The sequence below is a fragment of the Mobula hypostoma genome, chromosome 3 (assembly GCF_963921235.1).
Source record: "Mobula hypostoma chromosome 3, sMobHyp1.1, whole genome shotgun sequence".
NCBI classification, from domain to species: Eukaryota; Metazoa; Chordata; class Chondrichthyes; order Myliobatiformes; family Myliobatidae; genus Mobula; species Mobula hypostoma.
Window position 1 is genome coordinate 172,254,025 of NC_086099.1, and position 26,403 is coordinate 172,280,427.

The following is a 26,403-nucleotide window of genomic DNA, read 5'->3' on the forward strand; positions in this document are numbered from 1 at the left end:
AGTATATTATATAATAAAACTACTATGTATTGACATCCATAGCATAGTATATTTTAAAGTGTCCCATTTAGGCAGAAAGATTTCATTGTGGTGAAAGCTTTCTTATTCCTGTGGGATAACATGCTTCCTGACAAGGAGGATCCCTCTGCTTGACAGGTGAGACTTGCAGCTGTGAAACAGTCCAAGGCTTTGGGGCCTCCTCTATGGTGGTTGTAGAAGTTGACTCTGAGATGGCAGGAAGTGGTTCCAACAGTGGTAGCCACCTTTCTTCTTTCTTTATCTTCTTCTCGTCTGTGCAACTTGATCTTGGACAGATGCATTTGGTTCACTGGCGTATTCTCTTATTGCTCCCTTTACCATCTGATCTCTCCTCTTGGCTTCCTCATCCACAACATCATCTGACATATCCTCTGTTTTTGTATCTCCATTGACTCCTTTCTTTTTGGCCTTACGTTCATCCAGCTGGGCTTTGGTCTTTGCATCTACTTTTAAAAGCAGCTTATGATCACCCACTTGAAGTTCATGCAATAAGCTTAATGCACAAAGAGTAGATTCTGGGTCTTTATATTCACAAAAGCCAAGCACATTCACCTTTCCTGATACTCCTTGAACTCTCTTCCAGCTTAAAAACAAGCCACGTTTCACAACACACACAAAACACTGGTGAATGCAGCAGGCCAGACAGCATCTATAGGGAGAAGCACAGTCGACATTTCAGGCCGAGACCCTTCATCCTGACCGCCAGCATTTTGTGTGTGTTGCTTGAATTTCCAGCATCTGCAGACTGCCTTGTGTTCACATTTCACTAGTAACTGCCCAATTAACATATCAAAAGCTTTCTCAGATATATTGCTTACAAAAACTGTTGTAGTTGGACCACTGCTTTTATCACTTCCACACTTCCTCTGAGCAGCTTGGTCCTTCCTTTGTCCAACATGCTTCCCAACCAGAAGCACAGGGGTTGGCACCGGCACCAGCACCTGCTTGTCCTCTGTTGGGCTCATGGTGTTCGGCATGGAGACCGTTGCAACATCATCCAGTACCTTTCTCAATTCAGTTTCAGATGGCTTCATTGCAGGGGATGTGGCATGCAATTGGTGGATGGATCTCCAATCAACTTGTAGATGTCTTAGCCAATCACGTCCCCACAACGTTGGTCCTCCTATTTTTACCACATACAAACTCAATGTGGCTTGGTGGCTGTTCAAACTCATTTTGTGGAATGACTGAAACAGGTGTACCAGTATCCAATTCCATTTTAATTAATTTGCTGTTCACTTCTGGCGTAAGCCACGTTGCTTGCCCAATGTTCATTTTCACACTGGAAATTTCAAGGCTACACAGTCTTGTCAGTCTCATCGTTATCAGATTTTTCATCAACAGCACGCAGATCAGTGCTCTTTTTGAAACTGCTAATGGACTTTTTAGCTCTTTCTCTTCCCTGAGCACTCCATTTCTTTTTGTCTACCTGACACACTCATTGTATGTGTCCTACTTTGTTGCATTTTCTGCAAATTTCACCTTTAAACTTGAATTTGTTTGGTGATTGTGAGGCTCAGCCACAACAGTAACACATTTGTTTGGCCAAGCTGTCTTTTTTTTTAGATGCTGCAATTTTGTTCACGCTCACTTTCATCCTTGACTGCAACTCAGTTGCAGGATTCCATAAATTAAACAACTCTCAGACAATCTCTTCAATTCAGCCACAACTGTTGGCACAACCTTGGACTCTGCTGTGGTGTCTATGCACCCCCGCAGGTGGGATGCACAGCAGGTTCAGCAATTGCGCTCGTGAACGTGCCCTTTTCAGTTAATTACTGTTTGTTATGGCGGCATTTAACTCCCTTCTTTTCAAATAAACTCTTCTCTGGCTTCCAGCCAGAAGTTTCAATGATAAACTCTTCACCTTCATCAGGAATGATGACTGAGCATGTCTAGTCCAATAGTATGGGATCGCTCTTGTCACTGGCTGTTGCTAATTTCTACATGGACGACTTTGAGGAGTGGGCTCTGAGTTCATCGCCCTTACGTCCTAAATGTTTCTTCAGTTACATCAATAACACCTTCGTAGTGTGGCCTAATGGACTCCAGGTACTCGCAACAGTTCCACGACCATCTGAACAGCGTACACCTAAACATTCAATTTACGATGGAGATGGAGAAGAATGGCTGCCTCCTGTTCATGGACATTCTAATACAACGGAAACCAGGCAGTAGCCTCGGACATAGCGTCTATTGGAAATCCACTCACATAGACTTATACCTCAACAATAACACCACCCAACGTAGAGCAGTTCTTTCTACTTTGATTAACCGTGCAAAAACTATTTAGGACCCAGAGAGTCTCCCCAAGGAAATAAGGTGATTATGCATGTCATTCCTCCAGAATGGCTGCAACATGAAGAAAATCAATTGGGCCCTTAAAAGGGTCGATGGAAAATTAGGAAACCAAACAACCAGGAGGAAGCCTTTGCTACTGCAAGTCTTCCCTATATTTCCACCGTTTCTGGAAGGATCGCCAGGATCCTGAAGAAATACTGGATTAAAACCACCCATATACCCATAAGGAAACTCAAATCACAGCTTATATGAGTCAAAGATGATCTGGGACTCAGGTTGGCTGGCGTTGACAGGATTCCCTGTGATTGCAGAGCAGGGTTTATCAGCCAGTGGAAACCCGCATCAAGAGCACAGGAGGTGTATTCATTTGGGTTACCTGGAGAAATCAGCGGTAGCCGAATATCGTATTTGCAATAGCCATAGGATTGACTTCGATGGCAAAAAAAATACTGTGCCACACCAATGGCTTTTGATACTGCCTAGTAAAGGAAACCATTGAAATAAAATTAGAGGAAAAGAATCTTCACCAAGATGTAGGTCTCGCTCTAAGTAAACTGAAATTTGATTGTGAACAACCTGATTGGATGAGGACTAACCAATCAGGAGGGACAGACAACAGGGCTATAAATACCACCGGACTAGACATGCCCAGGCATCATCCCTGATGAAGATGGTAGATTTTATCATTGAAACGTCAGTTATAATCGATACCTGGACCTGGCCGGAAGCATTATATATGCCAGGAAAGCACAAGATCAGGTGCATAACAGCTACTTGGAGCTCACAAAAATAGAGGGCTATGGGTACCCCAAGGTAATTTCTAAGGTAAGGACATGTTAGGCACTGCTTTGTGGACTGAAGGGCCTGTATTGTGCTGTAGGTTTTCTATGTTTCCATTGTTACGTACCCCATAACTGGGTTGCCAAACCAGCAGAAATGGACCACTTAGTTGGAGTCTGGATTACTGGAACTAAGAAAGTTTTATTAAAGAAATAAGCAATACAGTACTCTAATAGTAAGGATATAAATGCAACAGGTTAGCAATGAATAAACACACATGTACACAGAACTAGGATAATAGGATCAATCAAGCTCTATCGCAGTCTAGGGGTAAAATGATCAATCTCAAGTGACACAGTTCAGTTCAATTTAGTTCAGTTTGCAGTAATCGCTGTTGTGCCGTTGGGGCGGGGAGAAGAGAGAGAACGAATGAATATGCAAATCAGCTTCCAAACAGACCTTTGATATTCCTCGCAGTTAGCTTTCGGGTGAGACTTTTGTAATGTCTTCTGAGGTCACTGACTGTGACCCCTCCGTTCCAGATACGATCGTTCTTCTGCGGTGAACCCGGCACCCAGGCAAGGGCGGACACACACACCGGGTTCCCGCCCGACCGCACCTTTCCACCCTGTGCGTCTATGGCTGGTCCCGCGACCAGATCTCCAAAACTGCCACCAACTTGTGGGGGCACACCGCTTCCAGGGTCTCGTTACCTCGTGGTGTCGTGTGTGTGTGTTGCCTTAGCGAACCTGTTCCTTTTATCCCCCTACTGGGGTATCACCTGTCTATCAAACTTCAAACAGTTCGGGTTCAAAGCAACTGGTCTCTGACAATACTCGGAACTGTGTCTCCTTTCGGTAATCTCTCTCGTCTCTCTCTTATTAGCATTTTGAATGTTCCCCCATTGTCCTCTTATCGGCATCAATCTTCTGATAATTTGGTCTGTTGTCACACTATGTTCTATGTTTCTAAGATCCTTTTTCCCTTCTTATTATTGTAGCCTTATTGAGATTTGAACAAAGCACACAACGTTATGCTCCCTGCTTACATTCTTCCGTGTCTAAGAAAGAGGACTACAGTTTTGACTGGTGCCGGAAAGGAGCGGTATTTGTGTAGTATTTAGATATTGCTATCAGCCGCAGTGTTGGCATTTTACTTTCAGTTTGAGAGCCTTAGTTAACAGACCTGTTAGCCCAGTGTTTATTGTTTTCCTTTCCCTTAAAATTCTGCAAAGTTCACATTAAAGTTTATGGACTGGTGACCCACGTCAGTCAGTCTCTCTCTCTCTCTGTCTCTCTTCCCCCGCCCCCCAACTTGGGCCATATCTGGATGTTCTGACAGCAAGTCTCGACCAGAAAAATGGACCCAGCAGAGAGAGAACAGCTGACCTTGGCCCTGATATTCATTGGCCAGGTAGGGGATAAGTTACAGGCGATTGCTAAATTCCATTTTAATTATTTTGCACTTCTAAATGCTCTGACACTTACTTTCTTTTTGATTTTGCTCACGAAACCCACAGCATTCTGCAATCAACAATGGCTTTGGTTTTAAGCATTCCTGCATTACTTTGACAATATCACTAAAGCTAATTTCTGGTGGTTTGCTGAAGCAGTCAAACTTCATACAACTGCTGCACCTACCCCTACACCTCTTTACTCACCACCATTTCTGGCCCTAAACATTCCTTCTAGGTGAAGCAATACACCTAGCTCCTGGTGTGGCCTCCCATATATTGGTGAGACCAGACGTAGATTGGAAGACTGCTTCACCAAGAACTTTTGCTCCATCCGCCACAAAATGCAGGATCTCCCAGTGGCCACCCACTTCCCATTTCCAATCCAGCAGTTCATACTGAAAGGCAGCAGGTCCTGGACGCTATCCAGGCTTGGGCTGACAAGTGGCAAGTAGCATTCGAGCCATGCAAGTGCCAGGCAATGACCATCTCCAACAAGAGAGGCTCTAACCATCGTCCGCTGTCATTCAGTGGCATCACCATCACTGAATCCCCGACTATTAACATTCTGGGGTTACCATTGACAGGAATTGAACTGGTCTAGCCATATAAACACCATGCCTACCAGAGCAGGTCAAAGGCTAGGAATTCGGCAGCGTGTAACTCATTCCTTGACTCCTCAAAACCTGTTCACCATCTACAAGGCTCAGGTCAGCAGTGTAATGGAATACTCGTCACTCGCCTGGATGAGTGCAGCTCCATCAACACTCAAGAAATTTGACACCATCCAGTACAAGGCAGCCCACTTGATTGGTACCCCTTCCACAAGCACCCAATCCCTCCACATCGACAAACAGTTGCAGTAGTGTGTACTATCTACAAGATGCACTGCAACAATACACCAAAGTTCCTAAGCCAGTATCTTCTAGACCCACGACCACTCGGACGAGAACAGCAGATATCTGGGAACACCCCCACTTTGAAATCCCCTTCCAAGTCACTCACCGTCCTGACTGGGAAACATATCACCATTCCTTCATTGTCACTGGGTCAACATCATGGAATTCTCTCCCTAACAGCACCTCAGTGACAGTAGTGGTTCAAGAAGGCAGCCCATTACTACCTTCCTAAGGGCAACTAGGGATGAGTAATTAATGCTGGCTTAGCTGGTGACACCCACATCCTGTAAATGAATATAAAAAGAACAGGGTTAATGATTACCTTGAAGTATCCACGAAGCATTAAAGACCCATCCCTTTTTAGGACAGGAACCATTGGAGTTGTCCATTTACTTATACACACTGGTCACAATCTTTTACTCTGGACCAGTCTTTCCACTCTACCTTTGGTCTGAGGGTGTATTGAACAGGCCTTGCCTTCAGGTATATGGGTGTGGTGTGGGCTTAGCAGCCAGTGTAACAGTTGAACCTTTCAGAATGTTCAGTTCTCCATTGAATACCTCTGTGTGTTTCTTCAATACTTCTTGTAGATCAGTGCTCCCACCAATCAAGTGCACTTTGTGCCCGTTGAGTTTGAGCTGCTCCTCCATGAGTGGCCTAGAAGTGCTGGATAAATACCTTTAACAATGGAAGTTTCTTTCTCTGCTTGTTAATCTCCACTGTAACATGTAGTTTTCTCCTCACTGGAACAACCTCACCAGTGCCAGTCTTTAAAGTCAACCTTGCCCCATCTGGGATGAGATGCTGCAATTTCTCCTTGTAAGCTGACTGACACCAGAGATACTGCAGCACCTATGTCTACCTGCTTCCTCACTGTGGCCCCATCCAGCCGTAGGGTCACCCAATGGTCATCTTTGTGTCCTGAAACAGATAAAAGATGCAAAGCTTCTTCAACCACAGAATGAGAGTCACTCAGTCCGTCCTCAGTATGCTCCATCTTGTTCACATCTTTCTTTCTGTTTTTCCAAAAGTCATTTTTCTTTATTACACTGTTTTTGGTTGACAGTGTCTTTTTACTTTTACAGGCCTGTTCAGTATGTCTGTTTTTCCCACACCTTTGGCAATCTAAATCCTTATACAGGTGTCCCCCGCTTTTCAAAAGTTCGCTTTACGAAACCTCACTGTTACGAAAGACCTACATTAGTACCATTTTCACTTTCAGAAGGTGTTTTCACTGTTACGAAAAAAAATCAGCTTGCGCCCCGAGCAGCCGCTCTTCCCGGATTCGGAACGGTATTCTCGCCAGCATTGCTTTGACAAGAGCCTGTGAGCAGTCGTTTGCAAGATGAGTTCTATGGTGTCGGAAAAGCCTGAAAGAGCTTGTAAGGGTGTTACACTTCACATAAAACTAGACATAATTAAGCATTTCGATCGTGGTGAATGAAGCAAGGACAAAGTGAGTTTGGCTTGTGGAAGCTGATGAAGGTGATGTTGAAGAGGTTTTGGCATCCCCTGACCAAGAACTGATAGATGAAGAGCTGATGCAATCGGAAGAGGAAAGGATAACAATCAAAACTGAATGAGTAATGATAAAGTACGACTTTAATTTTGAAAGGGTACATAGGTTTAGGGGATATTTGCAAGATTCTCCGAGTCCTTACAAAGAACTGTGTGATAGAAAAATGCGCGAGGCTCAGCAGTCAAGCAAGCCTTCCACATCAGCCACAGCAGACGACGAACCTCGACCTTCGACATCGAGGTGGGCAGTCATAGGAGAAGATGAGCTGCCTGCTCTAATGGAAATAGATGACGAGATGACACCCCAGTGTCCCACCACCCCAACACCCAGGCCGCAGACAGATACAGTACCGATTCGCGGAAATGTATTGGTTGGTGGCCCGGAGGGTGGGGGCCACTGCACCACCCAGCCTGCGACGACTCAGTCTAACACACCATCATCAGCGTGCTCGGCGCTGTTTTCCCAATTCCAGTAAGTGATACTACACTGCACATACATTATTTCTACTTTATATCGGCTGTGTATCTTTACGTGTTATTTGGTATGATTTGGCAGCTTCATAGTTTAAAGGTTACTGGAGAGAGTGTTTTTGCCAACAGCGCTTGTGTAAGATTTTCTGCCGACGGTGCTTGTGTGAGATTTTTGCTACAGAGATCTGTGCCGGCAATGATTGTGGAAAAGTATTTCTACTTTATATAGGCTGTGTATTTATCATATCATTCCTGCTTTCACTATATGTTACTGTTAGTTTAGGTTTTATGTGTTTGGCATGATTTCGTAGGTTATTTTTGGGTCTGCGAACGCTCACAAAATTTTCCCATAAAAATAAATGGTAATTGCTTCTTCACTTTACAACATTTCGACTTACAAACCGTTTCATAGGAACGCTCTACCTTCGGATGGCGGGGGAAACCTGTACCAGTATTCACTTGCCGACTGCCCAGATTTGCCACAACAGTAACACTGAATGCCAGTAGATGTTTTATACTGAAAGTCAGTAAAAACTTTATGAATTTGGGAAGATGTGCTTAATTAGATTTGCTGATCTCAATTGCCCTCTGCAATGTTAATCTATCTTCTGTAATCAAACATTTCCTAATTACCTCACTACGCAGATCACATGCGAATCTATCACATAATGTGTCATTCAGTATCTGACCCAAATCACAGTGTTCAGACAACTGCTTCAGCACCACCACAGACTGCGAAATAGACTCGCTTTTCTCTTGATTCCTTTCATGAAATCTAAACCTCTCAACAATAATCAAAGGTTTAAGTGAATAGTGGTCCTTTAAGAATTTAACTACAATATGTCCTCTTAAGGCTTATCACCAGGTTTAGTAGGTTGCACTAAGCTGTATAATAAATTAAATATTTTTGCACCCATCACAGTCAGAAAAGTTGGAACATGAATATCATCTGAAATTTGACTTGCCAGTGCAAAATATTCAAATCTTTCAGTATATGAACTCCATTGCTCTGTCATTTTGTAATATGGCCCCAAACTTCCAAACATTGTTACTATTTTCAAACACAATCACATTCCAGAAAAGCTAATTAGTCTTATCTAGTCTCTCACTTCTTCTCTTCCTCGTGTTTTATTTAACCATCCCATTCGGATTCACTCCCCTCGGATTCTTCACTGACCACACTTCCTGCGGCCATTTTCTTTTCACTCATCCACATTACACAACGGTACACCACCAGCATTGCACCTGGACTTTTCTTCCGGAAGGGAGCAAAACAATAAATGTCATGGAAGGACTCGTCACCTCATTGCCACTTGCTATGTTTATGGTACTGAGAAGCTGAGTGGCTGTGAATAACACACATGAGAGACAGAGAAGTGAAGAACAAATGTGCAGCTGGTTATTTTGTGCTTGTATGTCATCTACCCAGAATGCCCTCTCACGTTATGGGGAAGCTTGACAGCAACCTGTAAGGGTCAAAATATGCATGAATACATAACATTTTATTTCTTTAATTACTCATGTGGTCTTTTCCTCCATTTAGAGGTCTTGTTCTTCTTTAAATTACTATTTATTCTAGACCTGCTGTGTTTGTGTTTCATGATCATACCTCACAGATACAGGTTCTTGCTGAAGAAAAGATATGAGAGAAAGCTGGCAGGGGACATAAAAACTGACTGTAAAAGCTTTTATAGATATGTGGAAAGAAAAAGACTGGATAAGACAAATGTAGGTCCCTTACAGTCAGAAACAGGTGAATTGATCATGGGGAACAAGGACATGGCAGACCAATTGAATAACTACTTTGGTTCTGTCTTCACTAAGGACGACATAAATAATCTTCCGGAAATAGTAGGGGACCAAGGGTCTAGTGAGATGGAGGAACTGAGGGAAATGCATGTTAGTAGGGGAAGTGGTGTTAGGTAAATTGAAGGGATTAAAGGCAGATAAATCCCCAGGGCCAGATGGTCTGCATCCCAGAGTGCTTAAGGAAGTAGCCCAAGAAATAGTGGATGCATTAGTGATAATTCTTCAAAACTCTTAGATTCTAGATTAGTTCCAGAGGATTGGAGGGTGGCTAATGTAACCCTGCTTTTTGAAAAAGGAGGGAGAGAGAAACCAGGGAATTAAAGACCGGTTAGCCTGACATCGGTGGTGGGGAAAATGCTAGAGTCAGTTATCAAAGATGTGATAACAGCACATTTGGAAAGCAGTGAAATCATCGGACAAAGTCAGCATGGATTTGTGAAAGGAAAATCATGTCGATGAATCTTACAGAATTTTTTGAGGATGTAACTAGTAGAGTGGATAGGGGAGAACCAGTGGATGTATTTTTGGATTTTCAGAAGGCTTTTGACAAGGTCCCACACAGGAGATTAGTGTGCAAACTTAAAGCACACAGTATTGGGGGTATGGTATTAATGTGGATAGAGAATTGGTTGGCAGACAGGAAGCAAAGAGTGGGAATAAACGGGACCTTTTCAGAATGGCAGGCAGTGACTAGTGGGGTACCGCAAGGCTCAGTGCTGGGACCCCAGCTGTTTACAATATATATTAACGACTTAGACGAGGGAATTAAATGCAGCATCTCCAAGTTTGCGGATGACATGAAGCTGGGTGGCAGTGTTAGCTGTGAGGAGGATGCTAAGAGGATGCAGGGTGACTTGGATAGGTTAGGTGAGTGGGCAAATTCATGGCAGATGCAATTTATCGTGGGTAAATGTGAGGTTATCCACTTTGGTGGCAAGAACAGGAAAACAGATTATTATCTGAATGGTGGCCGATTAGGAAAAGGGGAGGTGCAGTGAGACCTGGGTGTCATTATACACCAGTCATTGAAAGTGGGCATGCAGGTACAGCAGGCAGTGAAAAAGGCGAACGGTATGCTGGCATTTATAGCGAGAGGATTCGAGTACAGGAGCAGGGAGGTACTACTGCAGTTGTACAAGGCCTTGGTGAGACCACGGGGTATTGTGTGCAGTTTTGGTCCCCTAATCTGAGGAAAGACATTCTTGCCATAGAGGGAGTACAAAGAAGGTTCACCAGATTGATTCCTGGGATGGCAGGACTTTCATATGAAGAAAGACTGGATCGACTAGGCTTACACTCGCTGGAATTTAGAAGATTGAGGGGGGATCTTATTGAAACGTATAAAATTCTAAAGGGATTGGATAGGCTAGATGCAGGAAGATTGTTCCTGATGTTGGGGAAGTCCAGAACAAGGGGTCACAGTTTGAGGATAAAGGGGGAGCCTTTTAGGACTGAAATGAGGAAAAACTTCTTTACACAAAGAGTGGTGAATCTGTGGAATTCTCTGCCACAGGAAACAGTTGAGGCCAGTTCATTGGCTATATTTAAGAGGGAGTTAGATATGGCCCTTGTGACTAAAGGGATCAGGGGGTATGGAGAGAAGGCAGGTACAGTGTTCTGAGTTGGATGATCAGCCATGATCATACTGAATGGTGGTGCCGGCTCGAAGGGCCGAATGGCCCACTCCTGCACCTATTTTCTATGTTTCTATGTGCATATGTTTTTCTGTGTGTGCATGTATGTGTATGCATTCATATCTGCTCAGCTTTTCATTTTTATAAAGCAAGGCCCTACACCTGAACCATTAACATGTCTGTTCTATCCACTGCTACTCTCAAACCTCTTTTTTTCATTTTGTCCCTACTTAAGATATAAAGCTGGGAAATTCGGCAAATATTTAATAAGTAATTTGCAGCATGTATTTCTTCAAAAATCTATAAGCAATGCTTCAAATAAATATCTTTTAAATTTTATTTTCCAGGCCAGTCCTAAATTTATGGGTAACCCAAACTTATTGGTTTACATATGCCTTGTTGTAAGTATCTTTTAAGCTCTTCTAATTTCCTATTGCTTATGGTTGGTATCTCTAAGGTGTGTCTCTCTCTCTCTTTCCATTGCAGCCCTGCCATCATCGTTTTAATCATTATCTTGTCATGCTGTGAAGGTGTACGACGTAAAACTCCATGGAACTTTGTGCTTCTTTTTTTATTTGTAAGTTATTAAATGGCACAGTTAATGGTAATAGTTTAGTTGTTACGATTTCCCAACTGACTTAGTGCTTCAGTTCAGCTTACTAGGTCAGCTGTTAGGTCTTCAGTTAGAAAGCAGCCTGACTGCTCAATCCAGCTCCAACAGTTGGAAGGTGTTCCTTTGAGGGATTGCAGCCCAGTTCACCAGTTTAATGGGCATCGGTTTTTTTTTTTTGCTTTTTTTTCCTGCAGGGAGGGGGGGGGTTGGGGATTGTATAGTTGCTGTTTTTTCAGCAGGGAGGGAGTTGGGGATTGCTATTGTTGCTCTTTTTCTGCAGAGGAGGGGGTCGGGGATTGTTATTGTCGCTGTTTTTTCTGCAGGGAGGGTGTGGGAATTCTAGGGTCTGTAATTTTTTGTTTCTTTTACTTTTTCATGTAAATTTCATGGCTATCTGGAGAAGACAAATATTGGAGTTGCATTGTACACACATACTTTGATAATAAAAATGAACCTTGAACCCTGACATCGGGTCAAACTCTTGTGGGACCACCAATGAAACTAGTTTGCACCTTCCATTGATGGGGAGTGCAGAATTCAAAGAAACAATTTGCAAAAGGCTCAGTTCTAGTGCAGAACAATATTCAATTTCCCAATTTATAACCACCATTGTGTTGCATTTTTCACTTGAGGTTTGTTTGAGAGATGTATTTGAACCTGCATTCAATTCCAGCCATCTTGTAAGCTGTCTCATCCAGTTCCTAGTCGTCATCAAAACTGCACAGACTGGGAGTCACTTCCCAGGTTTAATGCCCATGGTGCACTGCCTCCACGAAAGTTGATTTCAATTTTCTACAAAACATATCCAATATATTTAATTCTTTTCACCTGCAGACCATTCTGGAAGGCTTGATGTTGGGAGCAGTTTCAGTGTAAGTGTTTAACTTTGCTTGAAACATCCTTTGTATTCAATAAAGACTTGGATATAATTTTAGTTTCAAACACTGAAGTTGTGACTCTTGTCTCTGTTGCTTCTCAGTTTCTTTGGTGCTAATGCAGTGATGTGGGCTGTTGGTGCTACTACATTTGTAGCATTTGGACTGACACTATTTGCTCTGCAAACCAAGGTACAGTTTACAGCCTTGCCCCAGGATTTTGTTGTGCTCAGTTGCTCTGTGCTAAAATCTGAATTACTGAGTTTTCTTTATTTTCAGTGGGATTTCACCAAGGGAACTGGAATTTTGTTCGTGATTCTACTGGTGCTTTTGGCATTTGGAATTTTGTGTGCCATAATTCGATCATATGTAAGTCTTTGTTTTATATCTGATGTTTTTATTCATTATATTAGATGTGGAGCCTGCTGCAAGGCCATCATTTATCGTCTGTCTCGGATTGGTGCCTGTGAACCAATTTAAACACCTACACACTTTTTGTGGTTTAATGACAAATATAAAATGCTGTATTTGATGATTTGTTCTAGAAAGATGCACTAATGTACGTTTTTAGTTTCATTTGGCTTACTTTAACTGCTAATGTTTATATCTATGAGGAATCTAGAGATCTTGATTAAGGAAAACATTTCCTTTTGGTCCATGCCTGTGTGACATTATCCAGTTACACTTTCAGCAGTAACCAATCATTACCATTATTCATATCCATGGAAACACACTTGCTAACCATGTTAGAATTGTACTTATCATGCCCAATTAATCTTTAATTGCTTTGTATTAATATGAACCTATTTTCTTTTCCTGTTCTAGCTAAAATTATGTTTTATCTCTGCCTGTTTTCATTCCATTGATTATTTCCAGGCCATCACCACATGGCCTCGAATTGTGCCAAAGATTTTGGCAGCACATGTAGTTTACAAAAGCACTGGAGTTTAGGCCAATTATCTGCAAAACGCATGGCAAAATTAAGAAAAAGATCAACAATGATCATGGGGAAAAAGTTCAAACTTCTAGTAGTAGGCTTAAAAACCATGAAAGTAGGTAACACGGAAGTGTAATGATCTGTGCAATGCTTTACAACGCTAAAATCCATTCCTGTCACAGTCTGTAAGGTGTTTGTAGTTTCCCTGTGACTGCATGGGTTTCCTCTGGGTTCTCTGATTTCCTCCTATATTCCAAACAGATGGATAGAAGTAGTGAGATGTAGACACGGTGACTTGGCATTAGAAGCACGACAACACTTGCAGGCTGCCCCCAGCACATAGGACATAGAATAATACAGCTCTGGAACAGGCCCTTCGGTCCAATTAAATTAGTAAACAAATGGCCAATTAAACTAATCCCCTCAGCCTACAGAATGACCATATACTTCCATTTTCCTTACATTCATGTGCCTATCTGAACGGCTCTTAAAAGTCCCTAACTTATCTAACTCTACCACCACCCCAAGCAGGACATTCCAGGCACCCAACGCTCTCTGTGTTTATATAAAAAAAGAAAAAACTTGCTCCTCTCCTTTGAAATTACTCCCTCGCACCTTAAGTGCATGCCCCATGCACTCTGGTATTAGACATCTCGACCCTGGGAGAAAGATACTGCCATAATCTTATACACCTCTAATAGATCTCCCTTCAGCCTCCAGTTCTCCAGAGAAAACAACCCAAGTTTGTCTGACTTCTTGTTATAACACATGCCCTCTAATCCAGGCAGTATCCTTGCAAACCTCTTCTGCACTCTCTCCAAAGCACTGACATCCTTCCTATAAAGCTGCAACATAATACCCTGACTTTTGAACTCAATGCCTCAACTAATAAAGGCAATATATGCCTTCTTAACCACTATCAACCTTTGTAGCCATTTTCAGGGAGTTATGAACTTGGACCCCAAAATCCCTCCGCTCAACAACGATGTTAAGGGTCCTAAACTTTACATATTTCTCCTTTTTCTTCTTCACTAAATTCATCACCTCTCTCGACACCTTTGTCCTTCCTTATGGTGGAACATACCTGTCTTGTAATCTGTGCAGTTGGTCTTTAAACAGCCTCCTCATGTTGAACGTGGACTTGCCCAATCAACTCTCCCTAATTCATGTTGAATGCTCTTGTAATTTGCCCTGCTCAAATTTAATACTCTCCTGCAAGGTCCACACTTATCCTTATCTATAACTATCTTAAAATTTAATGAGTTGTGGTCAACTTTCCCAACCTGCTCACCCACTGAATGGTCAGTCACTTGACCAGGCTCATTACTCAACACCCAATCCAATACAGCCTCCCCCGCTTTTGTTGGATTATCTACATATTATATCTTGAAACCTTCCTGGACAGACCTAACAAATTCTGACCCATCTAAACCTCTTGCACTCAGAGAATCCTATTTTATATTACAGAAGTTGAGGTCCCCTGTGACAACAACCCTATTGTTCTTACATCTTTTCTTAATTTTCCTGCGTATCTATTCCTCAGTGTCCCCGTGGCGGTGGGTTGGTGGTGGTGAGAGGAGGTCTGTAGTACAATCCCACCAGAGTGATTGCACCCTTCCTGTTGTTTGAGTTCTACCCGTACAGACTCAGTGGTTGAGCCCTCCATTATGTCCTCTCTGAGTTCTGTGATTAGTAGTGCAACTACCCTCCCACCCCTCACTTTACCTCCCTCACTATCTTTTCTACAGCATTGAAACCCTAGGACATTAAGCACCCATTCCTGCCCTTCTCTCAACCAAGTCTCTGTAATGGCCACAAGATCATAGTTCCGTGTACTGATCCATGCTCTAAATCCATCACCTTCACCCATAATACTCCTAGCATTAAAATATACAAACTTCATTCTATCCATCCCATCGTATCTATTACTTTGCTCCTACCCGTTTTTACTGGCCCTGACATCTACCTTCCTCTACATCCCTCCACTTTCTGACCTGATGCTCTGTTTCCCATCCCCCTGCCAAATTTGTTTAATATCCTTGGACTGTGTTGGTTGCTGATGCAAAACAAAGAATTTCACTGTATCGATGTTTCAATGTACCTGTGACAAATAAAGTTAATCTTATAAAAATTATAGAGAACTTTTTGATAATCACTGCTATAAAATTTAGACTTTTAAAATATTGAGGATAATATGGATCCCAGCAGGAAATCTGATCACAAGAAAACTGGAAGGTACTGGATAAAAATGGATAAACATAAAATGCATTTGCAAGTTAATGAGTAACTTTTGCCAAGTCACTCTCCAAACACAAGATCATTGTCCATCACGAGCTGGAGCACACTGGTCTCTAGATCCCACCCACAGACTGTGTATCATCCACTGCCAATTAGTGGGGACTGTAATTCTCTTTAAATACGTTTCCACGATGCATTCAGGGGTGCACAACTCTAAAATGGAATCACAAAGCTGCGAAACTAACCCTTATAAAGCATGCCTACTCTCCCCACTACTTTCTATGCGAAGTACCTGTGAACAGAAAGGAAGGTGTAAATATTATCTGAATTTGAATTGTTTTGTTTTCCCTACAGTGGCTCCAGATAGTTTATGCCTCTTTAGGAACACTGGTGTTCTCGGCTGTAAGTATATTTAAGCCTTTGTTTCTTCAGCTTACAATTTAGAATTTTGGAGCTTTCCCACACAACTATGTATAATAAAGCAACACACATCAAAGTTGCTGGTGAACACAGCAGGCCAGGCAGCATCTCTAGGAAGAGGTACAGTCAACGTTTCAGGCCGAGACCCTTCGTCAGGACTAAAAAACTGTTCACAATACTCCAAGTGAGGTCTCATCAGTGCTTTACATCCTTGCTTTACATCCTTGCTTTTATATTCTAGTCCTCTTGAAATGAATGCTAACATTGCATTTGCCTTCCCTACCACAGGTTCAACCTACAAATTAACCTTTAGGGAGGACTCCCAAATCCCTTTGTGTCTCAATTTTTTTGTATTTTCTCTCCATTTAGAAAGTAGCCAACCCTTTTATTCCTTCTACCAAAGACCATGACTATACAGTTCCTGACACTGCATTCAACCTGCTTCTTGAAAGATCATTACTGATACCTCCACAATCTCTTCAGCTACTTATTTCAGAACTCTGGGGTGTACACTATCTGGTCCAGATGACTGATCTACCTTCAGACCTTCCAGTTTCCCAAGAACCTTTACTCTAGTTATGGTAACTTCACACACTTCATGGCCCCCGACACCTGGAACTTCTACTGTACTGCTGGTGTCATCCACAGTGAAGACTGATACAAAGTGCTAATTCAGTTCATCCGCCATTTCCTTGTTCTCCATTACTACCTCTCCAGCATAGTTTACCAGTGGTCCAATATCCATTTTCGCCTCTCTTTTACACTTCATGTATCTAAAGAAACTTTTGCTATTATCTTTAATATTATTGGCTAGCTTACTTTCATATTCCTTCTTTATCTTGTTGGTTTTTAGAAGCTTCCCAATCCTCTGTCTTCCCACAAATTTTTGCTCTATTATATGCCCTCCATCGGCTTTTATGTTGGCTTTGACTTCTCTTGTTAGTCCGGTAGTGTCATCTTGCCTTTAGACTATTTCTTCCTCTTTGAGATGTACATATCCTGTGCCTTCCGAATTGCTTCCAGAAATTCCAGCCATTGTTGATCTGCCATCATCCCTGCTAGTGTTCTTTTCCAGTCAGTTCTGATCAACTCCTCTCTCATGCCTCTGTAATTCCCTTTACTCCACTGTAATACTGATACATCTGGCTTTAGCTTCTCCTCAAATTTCAGGGTGAAGTTGATCATATTATGATCACTTGCCCCAAAGGGTTCTTTTATCTTAAGGTCTCTCACCGATTCTGATTCATTGCACAACACCCAATCCAGAATAGCTGATCTTCTAGTGGGCAGAACCATGAGCTGATCTAAGCTGATCATAGGCACTCTAGAAATTCCCACCCCCTCCCCCCGCAAACCTGATTTTCCCAATCTACCTCCATATTGAAATCCCCCATGACTATTGTAACCTTGCCCTTTTGGCATGCATTTTCTATCTCCCGTTGCAATTTGTAGGCCGTATCCTTATGACTGTTTGGGGGTCTGTATACAAGTCACATCAGGGTCTTTTTACCCTTGCAGTTCCTTAGCTTGATCCACAACGATTGAACACTTTCCAACCCTATATCAAGCAACACACATCAAAGTTGCTGGTGAACGCAGCAGGCCAGGCAGCATCTCTAGGAAGAGGTGCAGTCGACGTTTCAGGCCAAGACCCTTCGTCAGGCCTGAATCTTTCAGCCATGATTCAGTGATGCCTACAACATCATACCTGCCAATCTGCAACTGTGCTGCAAGTTCATCTACCTTATTCTGTATACTGCGCACATTCAAATACCACACCTTCATTCCCAATTCACCCTTTTTTGATTTTGTCCACCTTCTACATTGCAACTCATCCTATTGACTGGAATTTTGCCCTATCAACAGCCTCTCCTCACTACACATTGCCTCTGTTTGTAAACCAGCTACCTCATCTTCAGCACTATTATCTGCCTTTCCTACAATGCACCTTGCATTGAAATATACACAACTCAGGACACTAGTCGCACCATGCTCAACTTCTTGATTCCTAACTTTGTCTGAGGTCTTATTAACATCTTCCTCCACAACTTCTCCACTAACCGTTCTGGCACTCTGGTTCCCATTCCCCTGCAACTCTAGTTTAAACCCCACCATGCAGCATTAACAAACCTTCCCATTAGGATATTAGTCCCCCTCCAGGTTGAGGTGTAAACCATCCTTTCTGTACAGGTCCCAACTTATCTGGAAGAGTGCCCAATGATCCAAAAATCTTATGCCCTCCCTCCAACACCAACTCCTTAGCCACGTATTAAACCATATAATCTTCCTAGTTCTGGTCTCACTAGCATGTGGCATGAGTAGCAGTACTGAGATCACAACCCTGGAGGTCCTGTCCTTTAACTTAGCTCCATGAGCTCCCTGTGCACTTGTCCTACCTACATAGACTACGACTTCTGGTTGTTCACTCTCCCACTTGAGATTGCTTAGGACTTGATCTGAGAGATCCCGGACCCTGGCACCCAGGAGGCAACATACCATCTGGGAATCTCGTTCTTTCCCTGTCTGTTCCCCTAACTAACGAATCCCCTATCACCACAGCGTGTCTCTTCTTCCCTCCTTTCCTTCAGGGTCACAGAGCCAGACCAGTGCCATGACACCCAACCACCATGTTACTTTCTTCTGTTAGGTCATCCCGCACCCCCCCCCCAAACAGTATCCAAAGTGATAGACCTGTTGTTAAAGGGGATGGGTACTCTGCACTGGCTCTTTAACCCCTTTCCCCTCCTGACTGTCTCCTGCATGTTGGGTATAACTACCTGTCAATACGTCCAATCCATCACCCTCTCAGCCTCCTGAATGATCTGGGATTCATCCAGTTCCAGCTCCAATTCCTTAACATGGATAGCTAGAAGCTGCAGCTGGATGCACCTCGCAGACACTGGAAGTTTCCCTGCCTTCCCACATCCTGCAAGAGACAGATCATGCCATATATAAGAACATCAAGGTCGTCAAAAAGAAAAAGAACGCAGAGAGGGTGTTGTAGTTACACGAAGGCAGATCTCACATATGGCTTCTTTTCACCTACCTGTGCTGCCACCTTCAGGAATAGTTGGACTTGGTACACAAGGTCCCTCAGTCCTTCACATTCTACTATTCATTTTATATGTCCTTCCACTCTTAGTCCTCCCAACGTCCTCTCTTGTATTTATCAGGTTTAAATCCCACCTGCTATGTCTCTGTCTGCCTTCAGGATTCAAGATTCAAAGTTGTTTAATGTCAATTCCAGCACACAAGTGTAAAGGAGAACAAAATAATTGTTACTCTGGATCCAAAGCAGTATATAAGATTTTAAAAAACACAATATATATAAATACAGAAGACAGCTTAAATAGATAGATTGAGTATATGTACATACATGATGCCAGGTACAGGACTGTCTCAACATAATGTGACTCTGGAAATGATGACATATGACAAATGGTGGTGGGTGCGGTGGGGCAGGTTAGTGGGCGGATGTGTTGATCAGCCTTACTTCTTGGTCAGCTACTTTCCAGCTGTTTTTGAGTTTGGTGTTCCTGACGTGGCTGCTACATAGACCCCCTGATGGGAATGGGACACACAGTCCATGAGCAGGGTAGGTGGGATCCTTCTTGATACTGCTAGCCTTACCAAATGATCAACATTATTCTGTAGAAACCATAGAAAAACTACAGCACAGAAACAGGCCTTTTGGCCCTTCTTGGCAGTGCCGAACCATTTTCTGCATAGTCCCACTGACCTGCACACGGACCATATCCCTCCATACACCTCCCATCCATGTATCTGTCCAATTTATTCTTAAATGTTAAAAAAGAACGCACATTTACCACCTCGTCTGACAGCTCATTCCACACTCCCACCACTCTGTGTGAAGAAGCCCCCCCCTAATGTTCTCTTTAAACTTTTCCCCCCTCACCCTTAACCCATGTCCTCTGGTTTTTTTTCTCCCCTTGCCTCAGTGGAAAAAGCCTGCTTGCATTCACTCTATCTATACCCAACATAATTTTATATACCTCTATCAAATCTCCCCTCATTCTTCTACGCTCCAGGGAATAAAGTCCTAACCTATTCAACCTTTCTCTGTAACTCAGTTTCTCAAGTCCCAGCAACATCCTTGTAAACCTTCTCTGCACTCTTTCAACCTTATTAATATCCTTCCTGTAATTTGGTGACCAAAACTGGACACAATACTCCAGATTTGGCCTCACCAATGCCTTATACAACCTCATCATAACATTCCAGCTCTTATACACAATACTTTGATTAATAAAGGCCAATGTACCAAAAGCTCTCTTTACGACCCTATCTACCTGTGACGCCACTTTTAGGGAATTTTGTATCTGTATTCCCAGATCCCTCTGTTCTACTGCACTCTTCAGTGCCTTACCATTAACCCTGTCTGTTCTACCTTGGTTTGTCCTTCCAAAGTGCAATAGCTCACACTTGTCTGTATTAAACTCCATCTGCCATTTTTCAACCCATTTTTCCAGCTGGTCCAAATCCCTCTGCAAGCTTTGAAAACCTTCCTCACTGTCCACTACACCTCCAATCTTTGTATCATCAGCAAATTTGCTGATCCAATTTACCACATCATCATCCAGATCATTGATATAGATGACAAATAACAATGGACCCAGCACTGATCCCTGTGGCACACCACTAGTTACAGGCCTCCACGCTGAGGAGCAATCCTCTACTACCGCTCTTTGGCTTTTTCCATTGAACCAATGTCTAATCCAATTTACCACCTCTCCATGTATAACTAGCGACTGAATTTTCCTAACTAACCTCCCATGCGGGACCTTGTCAAAGGCCTTACTAAAGTCCATGTAGACAACATCCACTGCCTTCCCTTCATCCACTTTCCTGGTAACCTCCTCGAAAAACTCCAATAGATTGGTCAAACATGACCTACCACGCACAAAGCCATGTTGACTCTCCCTAATAAGTCCCTGTCTATCCAAATGCTTGTAGATTCTGTCTCAGTACTCCCTCCAATAACTTACCCACTACCGACGTCAAATTTACCGGCCTATAATTTCCCGGATTACTATTCGATCCTTCTTTAAGCAACGGAACAACATGAACCATTCTCCAATCCTCCAGCACCTCACCCGTAGACATCGACATTTAAAATATATCTGCCAGGGCCCCTGCAATTTCAACACTAGTCTCCTTCAAGGTCTGAGGGAATACCCTGTCAGGTCCTGGGGATTTATCCACTTTAATTTGCCTCAAGATAGCAAGCACCTCCTCCTCTTCAATCTGTACAGTTTCCATGATCTCACTACTTGTTTCCCTTAATTCCATAGACTTCATGCCAGTTTCCTTAGTAAATACAGATGCAAAAAACCCATTTAAGATCTCCCCCGTTTCTTTTGGTTCCGCACATAGCCGACCACTCTGATCTTCAAGAGGACCAATTTTATCCCTTACAATCCTTTTACTCTTAATATACCTGTAAAAGCTCTTTGGATTATCCTTCACTTTGACTGCCAAGGCAGCCTCATGTCTTCTTTCAGCCCTCTTGATTTCTTTCTTAAGTATTTTCTTGCACTTTCTATACTCCTCAAGCACCTTATTTACTCCCTGCTTCCTATACATGTCATACAACTCCCTCTTCTTCTTTATCAGAGTTGCAATATCCCTTGGGATCCAAGTTTCCTTATTCCTATTCACTTTGCCTTTAATCCTGACAGGAACATACAAGCTCTGCACTCTCAAAATTTCTCCTTTCAAGGCTTCCCACTTACCGATCACATCCTTGCCAGAGAACAACTTGTCCCAATCCACGCTTTTTAGATCCTTTCTCATTTCTTCAAATTTGGCCGCCTTCCAGTTTAGAACCTCAACCCTAGGACCAGATCTATCTTTATCCATAATCAAGTTGAAACTAATGGTGTTATGATCACTGGAACCAAAGTGTTCCCCTACACACACTTCCATCACTTGTGCTAACTCGTTTTCTAATAGGAGATCTAGTATCGCATCCCCTCTAGTTGGTATCTCTATATATTGATTTAGAAAACTTTCCTGAACACATTTTACAAACTCTAACCCATCCAGACCCTTAACAGACCCAATCAATATATGAAAAATTAAAATCCCCTACCACCACAACTTTGTTTACTGCAGTTGCCTGCTATCTCTCTGTAGATCTGCTCCTCCAATTCTCGCTGAATATTGGGTAGTCTATAATACAACCCCACTAATGTGGCCATACCTTTCCTGTTTCTCAGCTCCACCCACAAGGACTCAGTAGACAAGCCCTCTAATCTGTCCTGCCTGAGCACTGCTGTAATATTTTCCCTAACAAGCAATGCTACTCCCCCACCCCCACCTCTGCCTCTGTCACATCTGAAACATCGGAAGCCTGGAATATTAAGCTGCCAGTCCTGCCCCTCCTGTAGCCAAGTTTCACTAATTGCTACAACGTCATAATTCCACGTGTCAATCCACGCCCTCAACTCATCCGCCTTCCCCGCAATACTCCTAGCATTGAAATATATACACCTCAGAAGACTTTTACCACCACTCACAACCTTTCTATCAGCGGATTTGCTTAAACTTTCAACATCATTTATTTTCACCCCAGCCACACTGTCAGCTCTGGCACTCTGGTTCCCATCCTCCTGCAAATCTAGTTTAAAGCCTCCCCAATAGCATTAACAAACCTCCCTGAAAGGATATTGGTCCCCCTGTAGTTCAAGTGTAACCCGTCTCTCCTGTATAGGTCCCACCTGCCCCAGAAGAGGTCCCAATGATCCTGAAATCTGAAACCCTGCCCCCTACACCAGTTCCTCAGCCACTTGTTCATCCTCCAGAGCATCCTATTCCTACCCTCACTGGCACGTAGCACATGTAGCAATCCTGAGATTACCACCCTCGAGGTCCTGCTTTTCAACTTCCTACCAAGCTCTCTATACTCACTGTCCAGGACCTCCTCACTCTTCCTTGCTATGTCATTGGTACCGATGTGCACCACGACATCTGGCTGATCACCCTCCCACTTCAGAATGTCATGCAAGTGATCAGAGACATCCTTGACCCTGGCACCCGGGAGGCAACAAACCATCCTGGATTCTCTGTCACGACCACAGAACCTCCTATCTGTACCTCTAACTATCGAGTCCCCTATCACTACCGCTCTCCTCTCTTTCCCCCCTCCCTTCTGCACTGCAGAACCAGACTCAGTGCCAGAGATCTAGCTGCTGCAGCTTGTCCCAGGTAAGTCATCCCCCCCAACAGTATCCAATGTGGTATACTTGTTGTTGAGGGGAATGGCTACAGGGGAACCCTGCTCTGCCTGCCCTTTCCTCTTCCCTCGCCTGAAAGTGACCCAATGTCCTGTCCTCTGCTCCTTTGGCGTAACTACCTCCCTGTAGCTACGATCTATAATCTCCTCATTCTCCCGAGTGATCCGCAGGTCATCCAGCTCCTGCTCCAGTTCCCTAACACAGTTTGTTAGGAACTGCGGTTGGATGCACTTCTTGCAGGTGTCAATGTCAGGGACACTGGAGGGCTCCCTGACTTCCCACATCCTGCAAAAGGAGCATTCCAACCTGGCATTCTCTCTACTATAAGCAAACTGGACAGAAAACTTACCGGAACCTACCCTGGCCTCTGCCTGTTCTCGCCAAAGCCTGTTGAGCCAAAGCCATCCCACTCTGTTCCCTCTCACTCCACTGCCCGCTCACAACGCTGCCCGCTGTATATGGTGGTCTGTTTTTAAACCTTGGCACACTACATCACGCGCCTGCGCAGTGCAGACCCTTCTCCCCAAGCAGTGTTTTTTAAAAAAAGACTTTTTGTATCCGATTTCTTCACTCCCTTCTTCTCAGCTGCTTGCTTCGACTGTAGCCTGCAACTGCTCCCCCCACTAACACCGTTTATGTCACCAGAAAATCGTATGTCCTTTATTCATGCCCAACTCATTAACCCTACAAACAATAAGGGTCCTTGTACCACTCTGGTATACTGCTGATCACCGGCTTCCAATCATAAAAGACACCTGCCAACCTTACTCTGATATTTATTACCAAGTCTGTTCTGGATGCAGTTTAGCAACTTCCCTTGGACCCTGTGAGTGTTAACCTTTTGGATCAGCTTTGTTAAAATCCATGTAGGCCACAGCAGCTGCAGTGCCCTCACTAATGCATTCATTTACCTCTTTGAAAATTCAGTAAAGTTGTTTAGCAGGATCTCCCCTTAACAAAGTTATACTGAATTTTTTTTTTGTTTAACCTGCATTTCCAAGTATCCTGTCTCTCAGAAATTTTCCTTTCATGTCAGTATCTTCCCTACCACTAGACTCATCAGGCTGTGGTTACCCGGCTTACCTCTGTCTCCCTCCGCGAGTAAAAGTGCAACATTTGCTGTAGTCTAGTAATCTGACCCTCTCTGTGGCGGCAAAGATTTAGATATCTGTCAGAGCCATGTTAGTCACCTTCCTTGCCCCTACTGCACCCCCGCCAAGGAACCTGGGATACATTTCAGGCCCTGGGAATTTACCCACTTTAAAGCCTACCACCTCCCCCTTTGTAGCTATTACCTGCTCTACAATTTCAGCCACCACTTCCACCACCACCTCCCCACCAATCCCCTACTTAAATTCTCCAAATAAAATGCCCTTATCCTTAGTGAATACAGATGAGAAGTATCATTGATGCACAGATGGATCTTTGACGTTTAGAAAGATCTTGGGTCCAAGACCATAGCTCCATGAAATTGGTCATATAAGTTGAAAGGGATCAAGGAAGGCGTGTGCAGCGCTTGCCATTCTTAGCTGAGTTCAAGAGTCAGGAAATTACGTTGCAACTTTATGTTAGGCCACTTCTGGACTATTGCATTCATTTCTGATTGCCCCATTATAGAAAAGATGTGGAGGCTTTAGAGAGGACGCAGAAGACAATTATCAGGATGCTGCCTGGATTAGAAGGCATGTGCCATAATGAGAAGCTAGCCAAACTAAGGTTGTTTTGTCTGAAGTAATGGATGCCAAGGGGAGAAAAGACGTGGAGGGTTAATATACAGTGGAGAGGTCTGTGAAGGGGAACCTTTGCTCAAATTTTTTACATGTTGAACAACAAATATAATATATTTTATATCTCTTTTTTAGTACCTGGTGATTGACATACAATTAATGCTGGGAGGAAAGCACAGATACAGCCTCAGCCCTGAGGAATACATTTTTGCAGCCCTGAGTCTTTATCTTGACATTATAAATCTCTTCCTCTTCATACTTCAGATCATTGGCCTGAGTCGTTAAGAAATAAAAAGTGAATTTTGCAAATTTATTTAATTATTGATCATTAATGCATTCTTGTAGAAATCTTTTATTTCAGACAAAGAAGTCCAGTAAATAATCAATGAAAAGCAGAACGACAAAATGTAAACTTAGAAGCTAAATGTCATTACCTTTCTTATAGATCACTATTAATGGATATAATTTTGAAAGGTCATTATGCAGCAGAAATTACAAAATTGACTTGTGGTTTTGGAAAGCTGTTTCTCCACAAAACAATAAAAAAGCATGTAAAAGGTCAAAGTACCAGCTATTTTAATACCCTGTATTAGAAATGTTTGTTCAATCTTGTTTACTAATTAATAATATTGCAAATTAGCTTTAAAATGTAACAGGTGCGAATTTGAAAAGTGCCTCAGTATGATAGTTTGTGAACTGTGAAAGTTTTGTAAAAGTGGGCATATTTTCAAAATAAAAAGTGTTTAATGCAAATGTAGTAAATTCTTTCTGCATCACCAAGATCAATTCTTGAGATTAACTACTCTGAAATTGTTATTTGTCATTTTTAAGTGGTTAATTTTTACACAACGTGGTGTACAGTATCAGTGATGAACTTACAGCAAAATAGTTTTGTGAATGATATTATTGCAGTACTTTGTCAAAGTTTAGAATCTGTTCTTTACCAATAGGTTAGCAGTTTTCTCACAGATTTGGAAATGAATCTAGCCAAGGTAATTGGAACATTTATGCTATATGGATTTTATTAGACTGATCTTTGAGCAGTTATGTTCACATTCTGAGAAAGGGTGCAACTGAACTTGAAAACTCACTGAGATTTATACAGGAAATGTTCATGTGGGAATCACAACATTAAACCAGGTTAGCAGGGCAAGCTTTTAAAGCTGAAGTACAGTGCTGAATTAGAGAAGCTTTAAGCTAATTTTGGCTTTCAAGGCAAACTACCAAAAAGGAGCTGCATGGATTTGTTCAGACCTGGCAGATTCAATGAGGACTGCTTCCAGCCTAATTTGGACAAACATTTGCCTAGAGACCTTCTTTAATGTGTAAATCTAAACCAGATATCATCAACCCTTGGGATCATAGTCTAAGGCACATAATCCAAGAGGCTTGCATATCTTACTAGATTGGAGAAAACGAGGCAGAGGGTGACT

General features: G+C 42.8%; 1 protein-coding gene across 3 annotated transcripts in view; it reads left to right on the forward strand.

The window, feature by feature from the left end:
* The window catches only part of zgc:110410 (uncharacterized protein LOC553618 homolog), a 43,658-nt gene extending 17,941 nt beyond the window's left edge, over window positions 1–25,717 (forward strand). For all 3 annotated transcript variants that reach the window (XM_063044103.1, XM_063044101.1, XM_063044102.1), the window contains exons 4-10: window positions 11,252–11,305; window positions 11,391–11,481; window positions 12,352–12,389; window positions 12,497–12,584; window positions 12,672–12,761; window positions 15,922–15,969; window positions 25,106–25,717. In XM_063044103.1, the coding sequence (XP_062900173.1) occupies window positions 11,252–11,305; window positions 11,391–11,481; window positions 12,352–12,389; window positions 12,497–12,584; window positions 12,672–12,761; window positions 15,922–15,969; window positions 25,106–25,255 (559 nt within the window). In that variant the 3' untranslated portion in view covers window positions 25,256–25,717. The remainder of the gene's footprint in view (window positions 1–11,251; window positions 11,306–11,390; window positions 11,482–12,351; window positions 12,390–12,496; window positions 12,585–12,671; window positions 12,762–15,921; window positions 15,970–25,105) is intronic.
* The last annotated feature ends 686 nt before the right edge of the window (window positions 25,718–26,403 follow it).